This window comes from Cervus canadensis, chromosome 9 (genome assembly GCF_019320065.1).
Source record: "Cervus canadensis isolate Bull #8, Minnesota chromosome 9, ASM1932006v1, whole genome shotgun sequence".
Lineage (NCBI taxonomy): Eukaryota > Metazoa > Chordata > Mammalia > Artiodactyla > Cervidae > Cervus > Cervus canadensis.
In genome coordinates, this window is record NC_057394.1 from 67,251,497 (window position 1) to 67,269,401 (window position 17,905).

A 17,905-nucleotide genomic window follows, 5' to 3' on the forward strand; every position below is an offset into this window, starting at 1 on the left:
AAATGGGGAGGGGCTTCCTAGGCGGTCTAGTGGCTAAAACTCCACACTCCCAATGCACAGGGCCCATGTTTGATCCCTGGTCAGGGAACTAGATCCCACATGCTGCAACTAAGACCCGGTGCAGCCAAAATAAATAACTAAATATAAATATTTTTTAAAAGGGAAATAGGGAGGAAGATGGGGAGGGAGAATGACAAGCCAAGCAAGAGGAAAAAGTAAGAAAGGAGATAATTGAGCAGAAAATGTCAAAGTTAGAGAGACAGATAAGGGAGGGAAGGAAAAGACACATGTTTCTCCCATCCAAGTATTAGCCAGGCCCAATCCTGCTTGGCTTCGGAGATCAGGCCAGATTGGGTGCGTTCAGAGTGGTATGGCCATAGACAAGACGGGGGTTTCTAAAAGGAAGGCTGAGTTAAAATCTGGGCCCTGTGGGGCCCTCAGTCATGTTGCTTCTAGTCATACACACAGAGCAGCCTTGCCCTGCGTTCCTCCTCCTCAGCTCTAGTTGGCCAAAATCTTCTACCATCTATGCCATCCAGAGAACTGTGAGCTAGTATTTCCACACATCCCCAGAGCCCCGACCTTATCTTGGTCTATCACTGTAATGAGTTTCCTTTTACTTCCTCGGTGACAAAACTAAAGCAATTTACTTCAGAAATCTCCATTCTCTTCTATCTCTGAGAATTAAAGGAGATCCAAGTGCTTAACTGACAGTATCTAAAGCCTGATAGTAGTAACAAAACAACAATCAAATCAAAACCAAGATTTCCATCATGAAATGTGTCTTACAACCACACATTTCATTGCGAAACCACTGTTCTAAGTTAGGTATACCATAGATAATAAAATGCTTACACATATTCACCCCTTATGTTTCTAGATTATTGTTTTACATATTATTTAGGTAATTAGGTATAACTGCTTTCAAAAATGAGAGAAATATCCTGTATAAGTAGCATTTAACAAAATTCTTAAATCATTGGTATAAATGTTTTAATTAAAGAAACAGGCCTGGGAGGTACTACATTTGAATCTCAGCTTAGGCTCTTAGTGACCGAGTGACTTTGGGGAAATTACTTAATATCTTTAAACTTTAGGGTCTTCGTCTACAAATCAAGGCTAATAATATAGTACTGATCATATACAGGTTGCTTTAAGAATAAAATGAGGGACTTCCCTGGTGATCAGTGCTAAGACTCCATGTTCCCAATGCAGGGGGTCTGGGTTAAATCTCTGGTCAGGGTTTGATCCTTGGTCAGGGAACTAGATCCCACATGTCCAATTAAACCTGGCAAGCCAAATAAATAAATATTTTTTAAAAACTTAAAAAGAAAAGAATTAAACAAGAAGAGTGCTTAAAAACCGTACAACGTTCAGTAAGCACTCAACAAGTTATCTTTGATTATTATTGACCATTAACTACTTAGCTGCATAAAACTTAACTATGGTATACCTTTTGCTTCAAAAAAAAAAAAGATTAAGGTGATTTTAGAAGTTTTAGTGGGGAAAATGGGATTTTAAATAATATATAAATAGTAATAATTTGGCCATGTGATGCAAACAGCTGACTCATTGGAAAAGACCCTGATGCTGGGAAAGACTGAAGGCAAAAGGAGAAGAGGGCAGCAGGATGGGATGGTTGGATAGCATCAGCAGCTCCATGGACATGAACTTGGGCAAACTCCAGCAGAAAGTGGGGGCCAGGGAGGCCTGGCGTGCTGCGGTCCATGGGGTTGTAAAGAGTCGGACACAGCTTACCGACTGAACAACAACAGCAGTAACACAAAATGACAGTCAAATATTGGTAGTCATGTGTATAAAAATTGAAAAGCACAACTGTCACCGTTTGGCAGATGGTGTACCTCAAAGTCTATCAGCTGTAGGTCGGCTATGAGTGTCACCAGCAGCCCGGTGTTGTAGAGCTCCTGTGAGAGCTGGGCCACGGCTTCCACTGGGGGCTCCTTGTCACTTGTCCCACACAGAATTTCTTTCATCGCTTGCAGTGATTTCGACACTTCTTCTGAAGCCTAGGGACCAAAATATATGCTATTAGTTAAGAGTGAAAAAAAATTTCAAGCTACAAACAAAAACCACTTCTTGAGCCCAGCTTATTTATTTACTTTTAAAATTCTGTGTAATTATTATTTTTTATTAATTGAATGATAACTGTTTTACAGTGTTGCGTGAGCTTCTTCTGTACAACACCATGAATCAGCTATATATCCCCTCCCTCCTGAACCTCCCTTCCACCCGCCAACACCCCACCGACCCCATACCCCCACCACCCTCCGGGTCATCACAGAGCACTCAGCTGGGCCCCCTGTGCTATATAGCAGCTTCCCACTAGTTACCTATTTTCTGCTTATTTATGATTAAAGAACTCAATACAGTTAAAAACAAACAAAAGCCGTGTAGTAGGCACTGTTTTTGTTTTTTTTGAAAATATTACTGAAATTAATTTATAAAAGCGGGATCTTTAGTATTTCTACTTGGTTAATATAATTGAAATGATCTTTCTTTAAATCATATTCATAGTGAAGTTTGCTAGCAATTAATTATAAATTTAACTCTTGGAAATTAAATTCAATCCATGTCGAAGACTTATCAGTAGCAAATAATCTTATTTAAAGTGTTTGTTAATGATTTTCAACAAATCCCTATGATTCTGATTTTTTAAATGGAATAGGTACAAAATCACATATTGTCAAAACCCCTAACTTTTGTCAATCCACTGATCCCTCACACATAACCACTATCTTTTTGTTATCTATGAAACTTAAAAAAAAAGCAAAAATTCTCACTACATTCTAAAGAAAAGTAGGAGAGGGACTTCCCTGGTGGTCCAGTGCCTAGTACTCCACCCTCCCAGTGCTGGGGGCCCAGGTTCCATCCCTGGTCAGGGAATTAGATCCCACATGCTGAAACTAAAAGTTCACATGCTACAACTAAAAACTCCATGTGCTGCAACTAAGATGCAGTGCAGCCAAACTAATTAATTAAAAGAATAGGAGAACCAATAGAGGAAGAAAGTGTATCAGTGAGTAGGGCCTGGGGAGGGAGAATGAGGTGCTGAAAATATTCTGAAATTAGATAGTGGTGATGGGTACACAACCTTCTGAACTAATAACCATTGAATTGCACACTTTAAAATGGTAGATTGTATAGTATCTTAATTATACTAAAAAATTATAGCAAAAAATTTTTTAAAACAGGTCAGGAAAATGAATAGGCAAATTAGTTAACACTTTGCTGAATATTTTAAAGTAGGTATAGTTTTAATACTTTCAAGTATTGTGGTCTAATCATAATTAAAGAAGGAAATAGAGAGAATAAGGCAAAATAATGAAAAACTAACTCATAGTAGTTGTTATTTAAAAAATTAATTTCCAGATACATTTCATGATATGACTGAAGAAATCCTTAATTTATTAAATGTAAGAAGTTTTCTTAAATTGTCATATATACCTATAGAAGATTACTCTAAACATATATAGAGTTTAGAACAATTATAAAGCAAACACTTGTGTGGCCAAAACAGAGGTCAAAAAAGAGAACATTTTTAGCATCCCAGAAGCCACCTGAATGCCCTCTTTTCAGTCTAGAAGTTTCCCCACCCAGAGATCAAACCGCATCTCCTGTGCCTCCTGCATTGCAGGCGGATTCTTTACCGATGAGACCCCAGGGAAGCCCCAGTCACTTTAGAGACAGACTGAATATGTAGGATTCAATGTCCCTTTGAGGGAATAACTAAGATACTAAAAAGGCCTTCCTCTGAGGAAGTGCTGCTCAGTAGGACTTTAAAACAATGTTAAAAGGAGGCTGCCCTGGGTATTCCTGGCGGTCCAGTGGTTGCCACTCCATGCTTTCAGTGCGAGGTTCAATCCCTGCTTGGGGAGCTAAGATCCCACATGGCGCTGTGGTGTGGCCAACAAGAGAAAAAAGGCAGCATCGTGTAGAAACTGTCAGATGGTCTTTAAACACAAACTTTTTACCCTTCATGTATAACATTATACACAGTATAAGTATTAACAGTATAACCCGTCAGACGTTTAACTGTAAAACCCCTTAGATGTTTTTTTTCATTCTGAACTTTTCCCTTCTAGTTTTATTGAAATATAATTGACTTATAGTCCTGTATAAGGTTCAGATGTACAGCATGATTTGACTTACATACATCATGAAATGATTATCACAATAAGTTTATCCATCACTGCATACTGATACAAAATTAAAGAAACAGAGGAGAAAACAAGTTTTTCCTTGTGATGAGAACTCAGGATTCTCTTAACAACTTCCATATGTAACATACAGCTGTGTTAATCACATTTATCATGCTGCACCTTATATTCCTAAATACTTTCTTACCTTTCAACCGGAAGATTGCCTACATCCAATTCCTTCTTCCCAACACCCCTGCCTCTGGTAACTACAAATCTGATTGATCTCTCTTTCTGAGTTTGTTTGTTCATATGTTTTTGAAGTATAATTGAGCTATAACACTATGTCAGTTTCTGTTACACAACATAGTGATTCTACATTTCTATACATTTCTAAAATGTGTAAGTCTAGTTACGATCTGTGGCCATACAAAGACACTACTTAGTTATTAACTATATTCTCCACACCGTCTCTTTCATACCCATGCAACTGGAAGTCCGTACTTCTTAATCTCCCTCACCAACTCCTTCCCCCAACCCCAACCCCAACCCCACCTCCCCTCAGACAATAACTGTTTCTCCTTAATATTGTTTTGTTTTTTAGATTCCACATATAAGTGAAATTGCACAGTGTTTGTCTTTCTCTGGCTTATTTCACTTAGCATAGTGAACCTCTAGGTCTATCCAAGTTGTCGCAAATGGCAAGATGTCCTTTCCTTTTTATGACTGAGTAATATTCTGTTACTCCTTAAGTCTAGAGGATCCAAGGTTGGTCTGAGGCTCTAGGAAATGAATGAAGAGTTCAAGACAACAGATTCAATAATTATCAATGGCATAAGACCTAAAACCAATTTAAATGTATTCACAAAGACCCTGAGAGTGCATCGCAGAACATGTTTAGGATTCTTCTTTAAGCTTTTACATTGGCTTTTGGTCTATTCATGTATTTTAATAATAACATTATTGTTTTAGTTCATACCTTATCTGTCTTTTTGTCTTGCTTTTCCAAAATGGCCAAGTTGTCTCTCAGAATTTTCACAATTTCTGCTGGATTTTTGTGTGATTTACTAAACAGAGGCATTTTTTCATCTACAGAAATCTCTTCATGTAATACAGAATGCTAAAAACAAGTAAACAAATAAAAATTATGATTCTAATTCTTAACATGATTAAATTGTTATACCAAAATGTCATGTTTTCAACAACCAATTCAGTAATATGGAACATTAAAATCAATCAAACTAAAACAAGTTTTAAGTTTCATGCCAAATTTAAGTTAATGTAAAATATTTCAAGAAAGATATTTTTAAAGGTTTACCTAAAAGTTTTTACTCAGAGTTTAATATCTTTCTTATAAGAGAAATTAAAGATTTATGCAAGAATAGGAAAAGGAGTATTCTTAGAGAATAAGCTGATACTTAAAACTAGATATTTTGACTAAAGAGAGTGAGGAAGATGGTGATATTAATGATGATAAATAAAATAGAACATGTAAAACAAAAGTCAGACTAGGATCCACAAGATCTGGTAAAGCAATATTTTAAAACATTCCACTCCATAGCAATCACAAAATTACAATGTAAAATTATTTAGAATCTGTTTTTTTTTTTTACTTTCCAAATATTCAGCTGACCATACTCACTGAGGAAATGAGGATTACTGTGATGGGTGGGAGTGGGGAGGTGAGGAGGAGGGAGAAAGAAAAATCAGTTCTTTTTGAGAACATCTATACATCTATTTGCATAGAGCAGAAAAAGCCAAATATAGCTATTATCACCCTATTTATACTAAAAATGTGCTAGGGAAAAAGATCTTAATTAAAGGCTCCAGTTAGGAGAAACATATTCATTTGCTTTACACTTATTAGCAAAAATATGTCAAACATTACAGAAACATGATGTAATTAATCAAAAGCTCCCATTAACCAGTGACCCAGAGGTAACAACTGTTGTCAGCTTTTACACATATTCCTCCTTAATTTTTCTCTCTATATATAAAAATATATTTTTAAAACCAAAATATGAAATACTAAAAACAGTATTTTTAGGGCTGTAGTATTTTTTTAGGCTTTCCCTATGGAAGAAAGCAAAGAGAAACTAAAGAACCTCTTGGTGAAAGAGGAGAGTGAAAACATTGGCTTAGAACTCAACATTCAAAAAACTAAGATCATGGCACCTGGGCCCATCACCTCATGGCAAATAGACGGGGAAGCAGTGGAAACAGTGACAGACATTATTTTCTTGGGCTCCAAAATCACTGCAGGCGGTGACTGCAGCCATAAAATTAAAAGATGCTTGCTCCTTGGAGGAAAAGCTATGACAAATCTAGACAGTATATTAAAAAGCAGAGATATCATGTTGCTGACAAAGGTCTGTCTACTCAAAGCTATGGTTTTTCCAGTGGTCATGTATGGATGTGAGAGCTGGACCATAAAGAAGGCTGAGCACCGAAGAATTGATGTTTTTGAACTCTGGTGTTGGAGAAGACTCTTGAGAGTCCCTTGGACTGCAAGGAAATCAAACCAGTCAATCCTAAAGGAAATCAGCCTTGAATTTTTATTGGAAAGACAGATGCTGACACTGAAGCTCCAGTACTTTGGCCCCCTGATGCGAAGGGCCAACTCACTGGAAAAGACCCTGATGCTGGGCAAGATTGAGGGAAGAAGGAGAAGGGGACGACAGAGGATGAGATGGTTGCATGGCATCACCAACTCAGAGGATATGAATTTGAGCAAACTCAGGAGATAGCGAAGGACAGGAAAGCCTGGCGTGCTGCAGTCCACGGGTCACAAAGAGTCGGACACAACTGAGCGACTGAAAACAGCAACATCTATTACACAGACATATAATTACTAGGAGTATTTAGTAATTTCTTATTCAATTTTGTTTTACCAATACCTCTACAGAAAGACTTATGGGTTAACTCCATTTTTCCTCATATTTTTCTTATTAACAATAATGCAATTAATCAGTGAAGAATATTACACACAAATGTATAACAGCAACTGATAGCAATACTCTAACCAGTTATGCATCCAGCATAATCTTGGTTACGGTTCTAAACACTACATCCCCTAGATGCCTACTTCCTAAATCTACTTCCCTAGGATTTCTGTCAAATCTCTGAGCTACCTGATATCCTTCCAAAAATTTTCTTCAGTATTTGTTGTTTGTGATCAAGAATTATAACGCTGGCATTCAACGTATCTGCTAAACAAACATGAGGTATTTAAATCCTAATCTAGTTCTGACTCGGTAACTGATCCACTATGATTCAGAAGTTATCATGCTTGTCTAGATGTCATTTAAGTTTTTAATAAGTGTTTTTTTAAACTAACTGTGAATTCATCTTGTCATAACATTTTTTTTCCATTTATTAGTTGGAGGCTAATTACTTTACAATATTGTAGTGGTTTTTGCCATACATTGACATGAATCAGCCATGGATTTACATGTGTTCCCCATCCCGATCCCCCCTCCCGCCTCCCTCCCCATCCCATCCCTCTGGGTCTTCCCAGTGCACCAGCCCTGAGCACTTGTCTCATGCATCCAACCTGGGCTGGTGATCTGTTTCACCCTTGATAGTATTCTTGTTTCAGTGCTGTTCTCTCAGATCATCCCACCCTCGCCTTCTCCCACAGAGTCCAAAAGTCTGTTCTGTACATCTGTGTCTCTTTTTCTGTTTTGCATATAGGGTTATCATTACCATCTTTCTAAATTCCATATATATGTGTTAGTATACTGTATTGGTCTTTATCTTTCTGGCTTACTTCACTCTGTATAATGGGCTCCAGTTTCATCCATCTCATTAGAACTGATTCAAATGAATTCTTTTTAATGGCTGAGTAACATTCCATAGTGTATATGTACCACCTTGTCATAACATTTAACTCATATTTTTTTCTATCTCACTCATGAAGATATCAGGACAAATGTTGCCAAAGGCTCTGAGAAAGCCCACATACATTCTGTTAGTACCAAGTAAGTTACCTTATTTTATTTTTTAATACATCCCCATGACTTACTTAGTTTATGACTGAAAGTTTGTACCTTTTGACCCCCTTCACCCATTTCATCCACACCCCACCCTCTGCCTCTGGCAACCACCAATCCATTCTGTGTATCTATAAGCTTGGCTTCTGTTTCTTAGTTTTTTAGATTCCACATATAAGTGAGATCATATGGTACTTGTCTTTTTCTGATTTACTTCACTTAGCATAATCCCCTCAAAGTTCCATCCTTGTTGTCACGAACGGCAAGATTTCTTTCTCTTATGGCTGAATAATGTTTTATAACACACACACACCCCTCACACACACAGAATGTTTCTTTATCCATTCATCCATAGATGGACACTTGGGTTGTTTCCATTATCTTGGCTATTGTAAATAATGTTGCAGTAAAGATGGGGGTGCATAGTTCTTTATGAATTGGTGTTTTCATTTTCTTCAGATAAGTACCCAGAAGTTGAATTGCTATACCATATGGTCATTCTATTTTTAACTTTTTGAGGCACCTTTATATTATAAGGTTGATCCATAAAGAAAGATAGAGCATCATATTTTCAAATTAGATAGGCCAAATGCAGTGAGCTCTCGCTTATTCCTCACTGGCCCACACCCATTCTGAGTCTAATTCTTAGTATCTATCAAGGCCAAAGATAAAGGGTGTAAGGGGGAGTTCTGAAAATGGTGCCTCCTTGGGATAATGTGGTACTAGTAATTCTTCCATAAATTCTACCCCAGAGTTTTTAGAACATGCATTATATTTCAGCAACATAAGAAGCAGGAACAAGAGAAGATGCCGTGTTAGGTCCGACAGACCGACACTGCCCGGACGAATGTCCCCAGGGCACTGAAAATCAACTTGGCCTCCAGGTTAGTGGTGACAGTGGGCCACGCAGCAACACAAATATCAGGTGACCGACAAGGGCCCTGTTGTACTTTTCCCATTTACAAAGTAAGTAAACAGAATGAACAACAAATAACACAGGTTCTTTTTTTTTTTTTTTAAAGCAGTACAAGAAAAGGGGATAAGTGTCCCACGGACTTCAACAGGAAAGGTTACTTCCAGAATTAATTCTCTGTAGGAGACAGAACAGAGATAACTGGGGGTGGGGAGGTAGGAAAGGAAAGGACTTAGACAAAGAGAGAGAACTGGTCAAGATAAATAAAAGATCAACACATAATATACACACACACATATAGAAACACCCCCAGACATAGCATGGCAATCCAGATCTGCGCAGGGCAGAAGTGACCCCATAAAACATTGACTGAGGACAGCTAAAAGGTACACAATTAGTCCGTATTTATTCAGTCAAAAAATATTTACTGAGTTCCTATAAGGTTCTCAGGAGGCCTTGCACTACTAAATGCAAAAGTTAATAAGCCTCAGAGAGTTCTCGATGTAGCGGGAGACACAGTCACACAGACAGGTTTTGCCAGAACACCAGAAAAGCACAAGCTAAAATGATGGAGAAAAAAATAAATAAATAAAATAAAATGATGGAGATAAGATACTCTGTGTGTGTGTGTGTAGTATATCCTGCACTGGAAAAACCTGAATGAACGTTTTGGCCAACCCAGTATTATAGAAATATGGAGAAGATACAGTGTTATATCCTATAAACACACGTATTACAACAAGGAAAAGAGGTGGAGGAAGCCAACAGGTGCAAAAGGAACTAAAGCATGGAGTAGAAGCAACAAAGATAAAACAGCTTAAGTAGAAAAGAGATCTAAATGTGATCATTTAAAGGACTTTTCTAGCTGAGATTATTAATGAGGCCCAAACTCAAGTGTGCTGCCGGGTGCTGCAGACCATGGGGTTGCAAAGAGTCAGACCTGACTGAGCGGCTGAACAACAAAACTCAGAGTGGCTTTCAGAAGAAACCAGCGTTTTTCTCTTAAAGCTCATTCCTACAAAAATGACTGTACCAACAAAAAGCATCAAAATTAAGTTGTCTTTGGACTTCCATAAAACTACATGTCATGAAGCCATGGAGAGAATCTAGAGTTCTGAAAGGAAAGTCTATAACCTCATAATTAAATCTCTGGCCAACATATTTATGTGCAAAGAGACTGTGTACACTTTGTAAAGTTTTTACCAAAAGTTGAGATGGAGTCAAACCCACAAAAGCTCAACAAAACCAGAAATAGTTCTTGAAAGGGAGCCTTGATGTGGGAGGGTGAGAATCTACAATTCGTTCACGTGGGCATAAAAAGAAGAAAGGATTGAACTAAATAAGTCAAAAAGGAAATGGCCTCAAAAATCTCAAAGAAAAAGAAGAATGGAAATAACAATAAAATTAGAAATAAAAGAATCAGAAAAGGAAAAGAAAATCTCTGGTACTTTGGGTGCCTGTTTTTTTCTGGTGATAGACCTTTCTGCTCTCCTTCCCACCCCACCTCACACACACCCACCCCCCCTACTGTAGCAAGAGGGTGAGAACATGAGCTAGGCAGGGCCCGGTATTTCTTCCACTGACCTGGCTCTAGCAATTGGCTCACAGATGGATTGTGACACCAGCTAGCTAATCAAAATATGCTTCAACTCGGCTTTTCCCCCTAGGTGTTTTAATTTAGTTTAAATAAAATATTTGGGGCATCTAGAAGAAGAAATAGAGAACAATGTAACAAGTTCCTGTGTATTTACCACCCAGCTCAAAAATTCAAGCAACCCAAGCTACCACCCTGGTAGCTTCAGTTCTCTGATCCCGTTCACCGCTGGTTCATACTGTACCTATTTATCATGTACCCTCGCTATACATACTTTCACACTTTTACTAATATTACAGATAATATGTGATATTGTTGTGTGTGCTTTGAAGCATTACAGAAATGGTACTACAAGTCAGTTTCTTCCCCCCCCCCAACATTATGTTTATGAGATTTGTGTCAATACACAAATTTGTGTCAATACACAAATCTCATATTTATCTTACTTGCTATAGAGCATCCCATTGACTTCCCAGGTGGGGCTAGTGGTTAAAAAAAAAACAAAAAAAACCACCTGTCTCCCAATGCAGGAGATGCAAGAGATGCAGGTTTGATCCCTGGGTCAGGAAGATCCCGTAGAGAAGGGCATGCAACCCACTCTAGTATTCTTGCTTGGAGAATCCAATGGACAGAGGAGCCTGGCAGTCCATAGGGTCACAAAGAGCTGGACACAACTGAAGCGACTTAGCATGCACTTATGACTATACCACAATTTGGGCTTCCCTGGTGACTTAGTTGGTAAAGAATCTGTCTGCAGTGCAGGAGACCTGGGTTCCATCCCTTGGTTGGGAAGATCCCCTGGAGAAGGGAACAGCTACCTACTCCAGTATTCTGGCCTAGAGAATTCCCTGGACTGTGGGGTCGCAAAGAGTTGGACACAACTGAGTGAATTTCACTCACTCTCTGAATTCTAATTGTTTTTCAATTGTTTATTTTTTTAAAATATTTATTTATTTACTTGACTGCTCCAGGTCTTAGATGCGGCCTGGGGGATGTTTAGTTGCAGCATGTGGGATCTAGTTTACCAACCAGGGATCGAACCCGGGCCCCTGTCTTGGGAGCAAGGAATCTTGGCCACTGGACCACCAGGAAACTCCCTCACCTTTTAAAATAGTGACATATAGTAAGAAATGCACTTTATATTGTGACCCAGAGCAAAGGAGTGTATAAATGATTGTGTAATTGTCTCATGAAACAACACCTGAACTCTGGATAGATTCCATTCTATCTGTTCTATCCTACATCATTAAAAAAGGAGTCCTGATCATTATCCATTAATTCACTACCTGCTAGTTGGGCTTCCCTGGTGGCTCAGGCAGTAAAGAATCTGCCTGCGATGTGGGAGACCTGGGTTTGATCCCTGGGTTGGGAAGATCCCCTGGAGAAGGGGACGGCAACCCACTCCAGTATTCTGGCCTGGAGAATTCCATGGACAGAGGAGCCTGGTGGGCTACAGTCCATGCAGTGGCAAAGAGTAGGACATGACTGAGCAACTTTTACTTCACTTTCACTAACTGCTAATTAGTATGTAAGATTTCATTATGGGTGAAACTAGATGAAAGGTATACAGGATCTCTTGGTATTGTTTCTTATCTATAGCTATCTCAAAATAAAAAGTTAAAAATAAATAATTTATCACTATGGAAAATTGACAGCAATAATCCAACATAAGGATAGTTACTGTTCCTGAGGCAGAAAACTAACAAATAAAAGATGTACTTAAAGATGTATAAGATGTGTCTATTTATCTATTCAATCCTTCAGCAAGCCACCTTTTTCACTGTACACAACCACAGAATCATTTCCAGAATGTGGCTCAATTAATGTTAATTCATATTATCCGAGTAAGATTTGTCATCTTGATGTTTTTCTGTATTACCTATAATGAGCATATTTCTTTTTTCCTGAAACAATAAACAGATTTGTGAGGGAAAAAAATCCATATAACTAAGCAAGGAACTGAATAGAAAAACCCATTTTGTTTTTGAATAGAAAAATCAAATATTAAATATTTAAATATCATTAAAATGTCAATTACTCCTAAAGTCCATAATTTGATACAATTCCGGTCACAAATCCAAGAAAGATTTTAGTAAATAAATTCAGTCAAGAATATAAAAGAACAAGGATAACAAATTTTAAAATGGAAGATTTCTTATGGGGGAAAGAAATTAAAAGTGTTATAAAGTGCTACAAGTAAAACAGTAAGACAAGAAAAACAGACCAATGGAACAAAACAGGCCAGATACAGAAGTGACTGTCAGTAACTTTCAAACTTCTGGATATAAAATAATTTCTCTAATTTTACAAGTGATGAAGTAAATCTCAAAAAAAAAAAAAAGACTGACAAATCAGTTAATATAAGTATGCTACAAATTTAATTAAAACCTTTTGAATTTTTATGGATAAAATAACAACAACATTACAGGCAAACAACAAATAAGAGAATTCTGTGACATGAATATGAAAGACAGAGGGTTAAAATCATTATAAAAGGAGATCTAAAACAAATAAGAAAATCATGAAGAAATAATGTATACATATTAGAAAACTACAAAGGAGGAAATATAGTTAAACACATAGTAAATGTTTATTTTCTATAATGGGAACATGCAAAGTTAAAAATGAAGGACTATTTTGCTCATGATGTAACATAGTTTCTTCATTGTTTTGAGAAAATTCTATCTATTGATGGTGGGATACAACAGGCTCTCTCTTTTTTTATTGGTGGGATTGGGCAACATGGATCTAGAGCCTGTAAATATCATAACCTCTGACTCAGTAATTCTATCAGTTTGTCCTAAGAAAATAAACTAATAATGGTTATCTTTACAACTTTTTTTTTTCACATTTCAACATCTCTAAAATGTGCATGTGTCTTAATAATTGATGGAATCTTATACTAACTGGCAGGGGTTTTTTGTTCATTTATTTGCTTTCTTTCTTAGTGGTACATAAAGTGTATGCATTACAACCAATGACTTCTTAGATTTGATGGAATACAGTATATGGCTATGAAAATGTTTACAAAGAATGTGAAATAAAATGTACAGGCTGCTAAAAGCACCATCCTGTAATATAGAGTATAACGACAACTACATAAAAGCAAGCAAAACCACAAATACACAAAACTTATGCAGAAAGAAGTAATTTTAAAAAGTTAACAGTGATTGCCTCTGGGTAGCTGGATTATGAATACTTAATTTTCTTCTTCCTTCAAATGTTCTCTTTTTTTCTTCAAACTTGAATAGATCATGCAAATGCTTTTACAATGGAAACACCTTCTCATAAATGAAAGTTTTAATGACTAAATAACTGCTTTTTAAAGTTCAAACTGTGGAATATCTGATCATCATGTCTTTTCAAAGCATTAGTCAAACAAATGATTTCTGTTACTCTGGCTATGAAATTTCACTAAAGAGTTGTACTTGGCTTAGATCCTGGAGAGAAAGCCAAAAAAAATTTTTCAGCTCTGCTCCCAGGCAACTCAGGCCCTGTAGACTTTTAGTAGATTTTGGCAGCATTCCTTTTCCTAAGACACAGTGAAATATTTCATATTCCTAATTTACGTGTGTGCGCCTCTACAGATGACCCAATGTCAGTCACTCCAATGACTCATCTAAACATGTTTATGACGTAAGTGGAGAGGAGTGCATTTGAAGGGGGAAGGAGAAGCTAGGAGAAGAGGTCACTTGGGGCCTTAAATGCCCTCATGGTATCTTTTAAAGTATTTTAAAGGGGAATAAGTGGCTAATGTCTGTCTAGTCAAAGCTATAGTTTTTCCAGTAGTCATGTACGGATGTGAGAGTTGGACCATAAAGAAAGTTGAGTGCCGAAGAATTAATGCTTTTGAACTGTGGTGTTGGAGAAGGCTCTTGAGAGTCCCTTGGACTGCAAGGAGATCAAACCAGTTAGTCCTAAAGGAAATCAGTCCTGAATATTCATTGGAAGGACTGATGATGAAACTGAAGCTCCAATACTTTGGCCACCTGATGCGAGGAACTGATTCACTGGAAAAGACCCTGATGCCGGGAAAGATTGAAGGCAGGAAGAGAAGGGGCCGGCAGAGGATGAGATGGTTGGATGGCATCACTGACTCAATGGACATGAGTTTGAGCAAGCTTCGAGAGGCGGTGATGGACAGGGAAGCCTGGTGTGCTAACAGTCCATGGGGTTGCAAAGAGTCAGACACGACTGAACTGAACTGAACTGAAATAGCTGATGAGTATTTCTAGGCCTTTATGTCTAACCTCCAACTGTGCTGTTCAATAACAGTTCTAACTTCAAAGGTTTTCCACGAAATCATAAGGGAGTGGGAAATTTATCTCTGAAGACAAGAAAAGTCTCAGGATTTCCATGGGTAAAACCATATCTTCTGTCCATCAACTGATGAATGAAAAAAGAAGCTGTGATAACTATATACAATGGAATACTACTCAGACGTAAAAAGGAACGAACCTGATTCAGTTGTAGTGAGGTGGATGAACCCAGAGTCTGTCATACAGAGTGAAATAAGTCAGAAAAATGAATATCACATATCAATGCCTATATATGGACTCAAGAAAAACGGTACTGATGAACCTGTTTGCAGGGCAGGAACAGAGACACAGACATAGAGAACGGACTGTGGACACAGCAGGGGAGGGAGAGGGTGGGAGAGAGAGCAGCACTGACGTATACACACTGCCATGTGTGAACTAGATGGCTGGGGGAGGCGGATGTACAGCCCAGGAGTTCAGCCTGGTGCTCTGGGATGACCTCCAGGGGTGGGATGGGGGTGTGTGGGAGGGAAGCTCAAGAGGGAGCGGATATACGTATGTATACAATGATCCTCCAATTAAAATAATTTTTTTTAAATGAGTCTTCTTTTCCTTCATATAGGTTTCTTTTATAATCAGCGATGTTAAGAGGGAAACATTTCCAGAAGTCTTCCATAGAGCTTGCTAGTTTAAACTTAAGTCACAGTTACCTTCTCTCAACTAAAAAAAAATTAAACAACCACATTAAAGAAAATTTCAGGAAAGTTCAGAAATCCCCATTCTTTCATCTTTTATTCCAAATACGACTCACAGATAGAAATAATGCAATGAAACAGTACATCTATAGGGGAAAATAATTGGGCCAATAAGTTTCATTTTTAAAAATCAATGGGATGGGTACTTTCCTGGCAGTTCAGTGGTTTAGAATATGCCTTCAAAGGCAGTGGACATGGGTTTGATCCTTGGTCAGGAAACTAAGATCTCACATGTCTCGGGGCAACTAAACCTGCACACCGAATTGAAAGATCCCGCTTGCCATAGAGAAGATCCCATGCGTAGCAAGACCCGGATGCAGCCAAAAATAAATAAACACATAAATAAATAAATATTTTTTTTAAAAATCAATGGGATGGAGATTACAGGGGTGTATCTATTTCTCAACATTCAGTGAAACATTCTCTTAAAATGGGTACATTTGAATAAATGTAAATTTTAAAATAAAAAGCACACATAAAAGTTCTACTGTATTTGTTATATCCCAAATAGGCCTCTCTGTACTGCAAAATCATAACTTAAAATTGCCTTCCCAGATATAATAAATTACAAAGCATATCATTATTGTTATTATGCCATTATTTGTTGAATTGAAGAGTGATATGTAATATTTATGTAATAATATGTCTGAAGTTGATACCTTACTTCAGAATGTCCCCTGTACTCAAGATACCAAGCTTGTGAATTACCCCCCTCATCACCATCCCTACTCATTCAGGGTTGTCACTAAGTTACACCATGGTCTTTTCTTCTTCTTTTAACAGTTAGGCCTATCCTGTACTACTATTGCTTTGTTTGCTCCTTAAAATTCAATTCTTGACAGGCCATCTCTTTCTCATAATGAAAACTGTGTGCCCCTAAACCCCTTTCCCTTTTGGGGTACATTGGAAAAACTACTCAGTTCCATTTTTGTAAACTAAAAAAAGAGTTCAGTCCCCATGTGGTAAATATTTATTAGCTACCTACTTATGTGTCAGATACTGGGCTAGATCTTAGAAATGGCTGATAGGTATAAAAGCAATGGCTAGAAATATTTCTTAACAAGGAAAAGAAAAATCACTGATTTTACTGTAAGATTAGGTCTCATAAACAGTGCAGTTGCTCTTAAAAGTACATAGAAATGCTACTTATAAACATATTGCTTTTCTTCAAGTATCAATATTTAGGACAAATAAAAATGTCTTATTCAACCCTGAAATGTTTTTAGATTTAGTTTCACCACTTTTTGTTGTTGTTGTTCAGTTGCTAAGTCAAGTCCGAATCTTTGCAATAACTGATTTTCTAATATTTTTCAGGGTGGCAATGGTTTTTCTATAGTGTGAATAAAATATAATCTTAGACATAATAAAATCAAGCAATCATTTGTTAAATCGTTTCCCAGGGAAGATGGTGCCTAAATTCCCAACAACCCACTCACAAATAAATTTCTAAGGTACAAAACACTTGGAATATGAGGATGACTTATTCCCTATTTCTATATATTTACAATCCTATAGGCTTAAGAAATGGTGCCACTACTAAGATAATATCAATGAGATACTAGTTTAAAATAAAAGCTTACTCTGAAGATTGTGAAGCTATGTGCAATTCTTCCATCAGTCTAAGCACTGAGTGTGGGGAATTCTGTAAAGAAGTAAAACTTGGTTTGTGATATAAATATAATTGCTTTGGATTTACTTTTGACTTCAAGAACAAGATATTAGTTCAGAAAAGGTCTCCACAGACCAGCTAGGTTTCTTCTTATACACAGGTCAACAGGTTTAAAAAAAAACAAAACACACACACACACAAACCCATGAAACAAAACCTGTTCTACAGGCTTCTGAACACATACAGGAAATATTAGAGAAAGTACAGCCAGTTTACATTATACCTAGAGTACAAAGCCTTTTAATTGTTCACTAACACTCTACTTAAGTTTTCACTTCTGCTAAGTTGTTCTGCCTTAAAGGACTCACTTGAATCAATAACTAAGGACATCTTTTCTGAGGCTGGCAGAATAGATTAGAAACTTTGCTTAGAAAGATGCATCTTTAAGCAATGACTCACTTTAGCAGCTAACAATATATACTTCCTTCTTCCCACAGAAGAACGATTACATGCCTTCCATCGATGCCTTTAAAAAGACATGTAAAATTAGCATACAATTTCCCCTGCTAAGATTGTAAAATGAAGTTTATTGGAATGTGAATACATATTTCAAGAGTTTATTCTTT

General features: G+C 37.3%; 1 protein-coding gene across 5 annotated transcripts in view; it reads right to left on the reverse strand.

The window, feature by feature from the left end:
* Nucleotides 1-17,905, reverse strand: part of CAB39L (calcium binding protein 39 like) — a 90,138-nt gene that overhangs the window by 44,890 nt on the left and 27,343 nt on the right. For 4 of the 5 annotated variants that reach the window (XM_043478314.1, XM_043478312.1, XM_043478311.1 and 1 more), the window contains 2 exons: nt 5,137-5,277; nt 1,863-2,027 (listed from right to left, as the gene is read on the reverse strand). In XM_043478314.1, coding sequence (XP_043334249.1) covers nt 1,863-2,027; nt 5,137-5,238 — 267 coding nt within the window. In that variant the 5' untranslated portion in view covers nt 5,239-5,277. Of the gene's footprint in view, nt 1-1,862; nt 2,028-5,136; nt 5,278-17,250; nt 17,313-17,905 lie in introns of all 5 variants that reach the window. The other variant, XM_043478313.1, reaches the window with a different exon arrangement.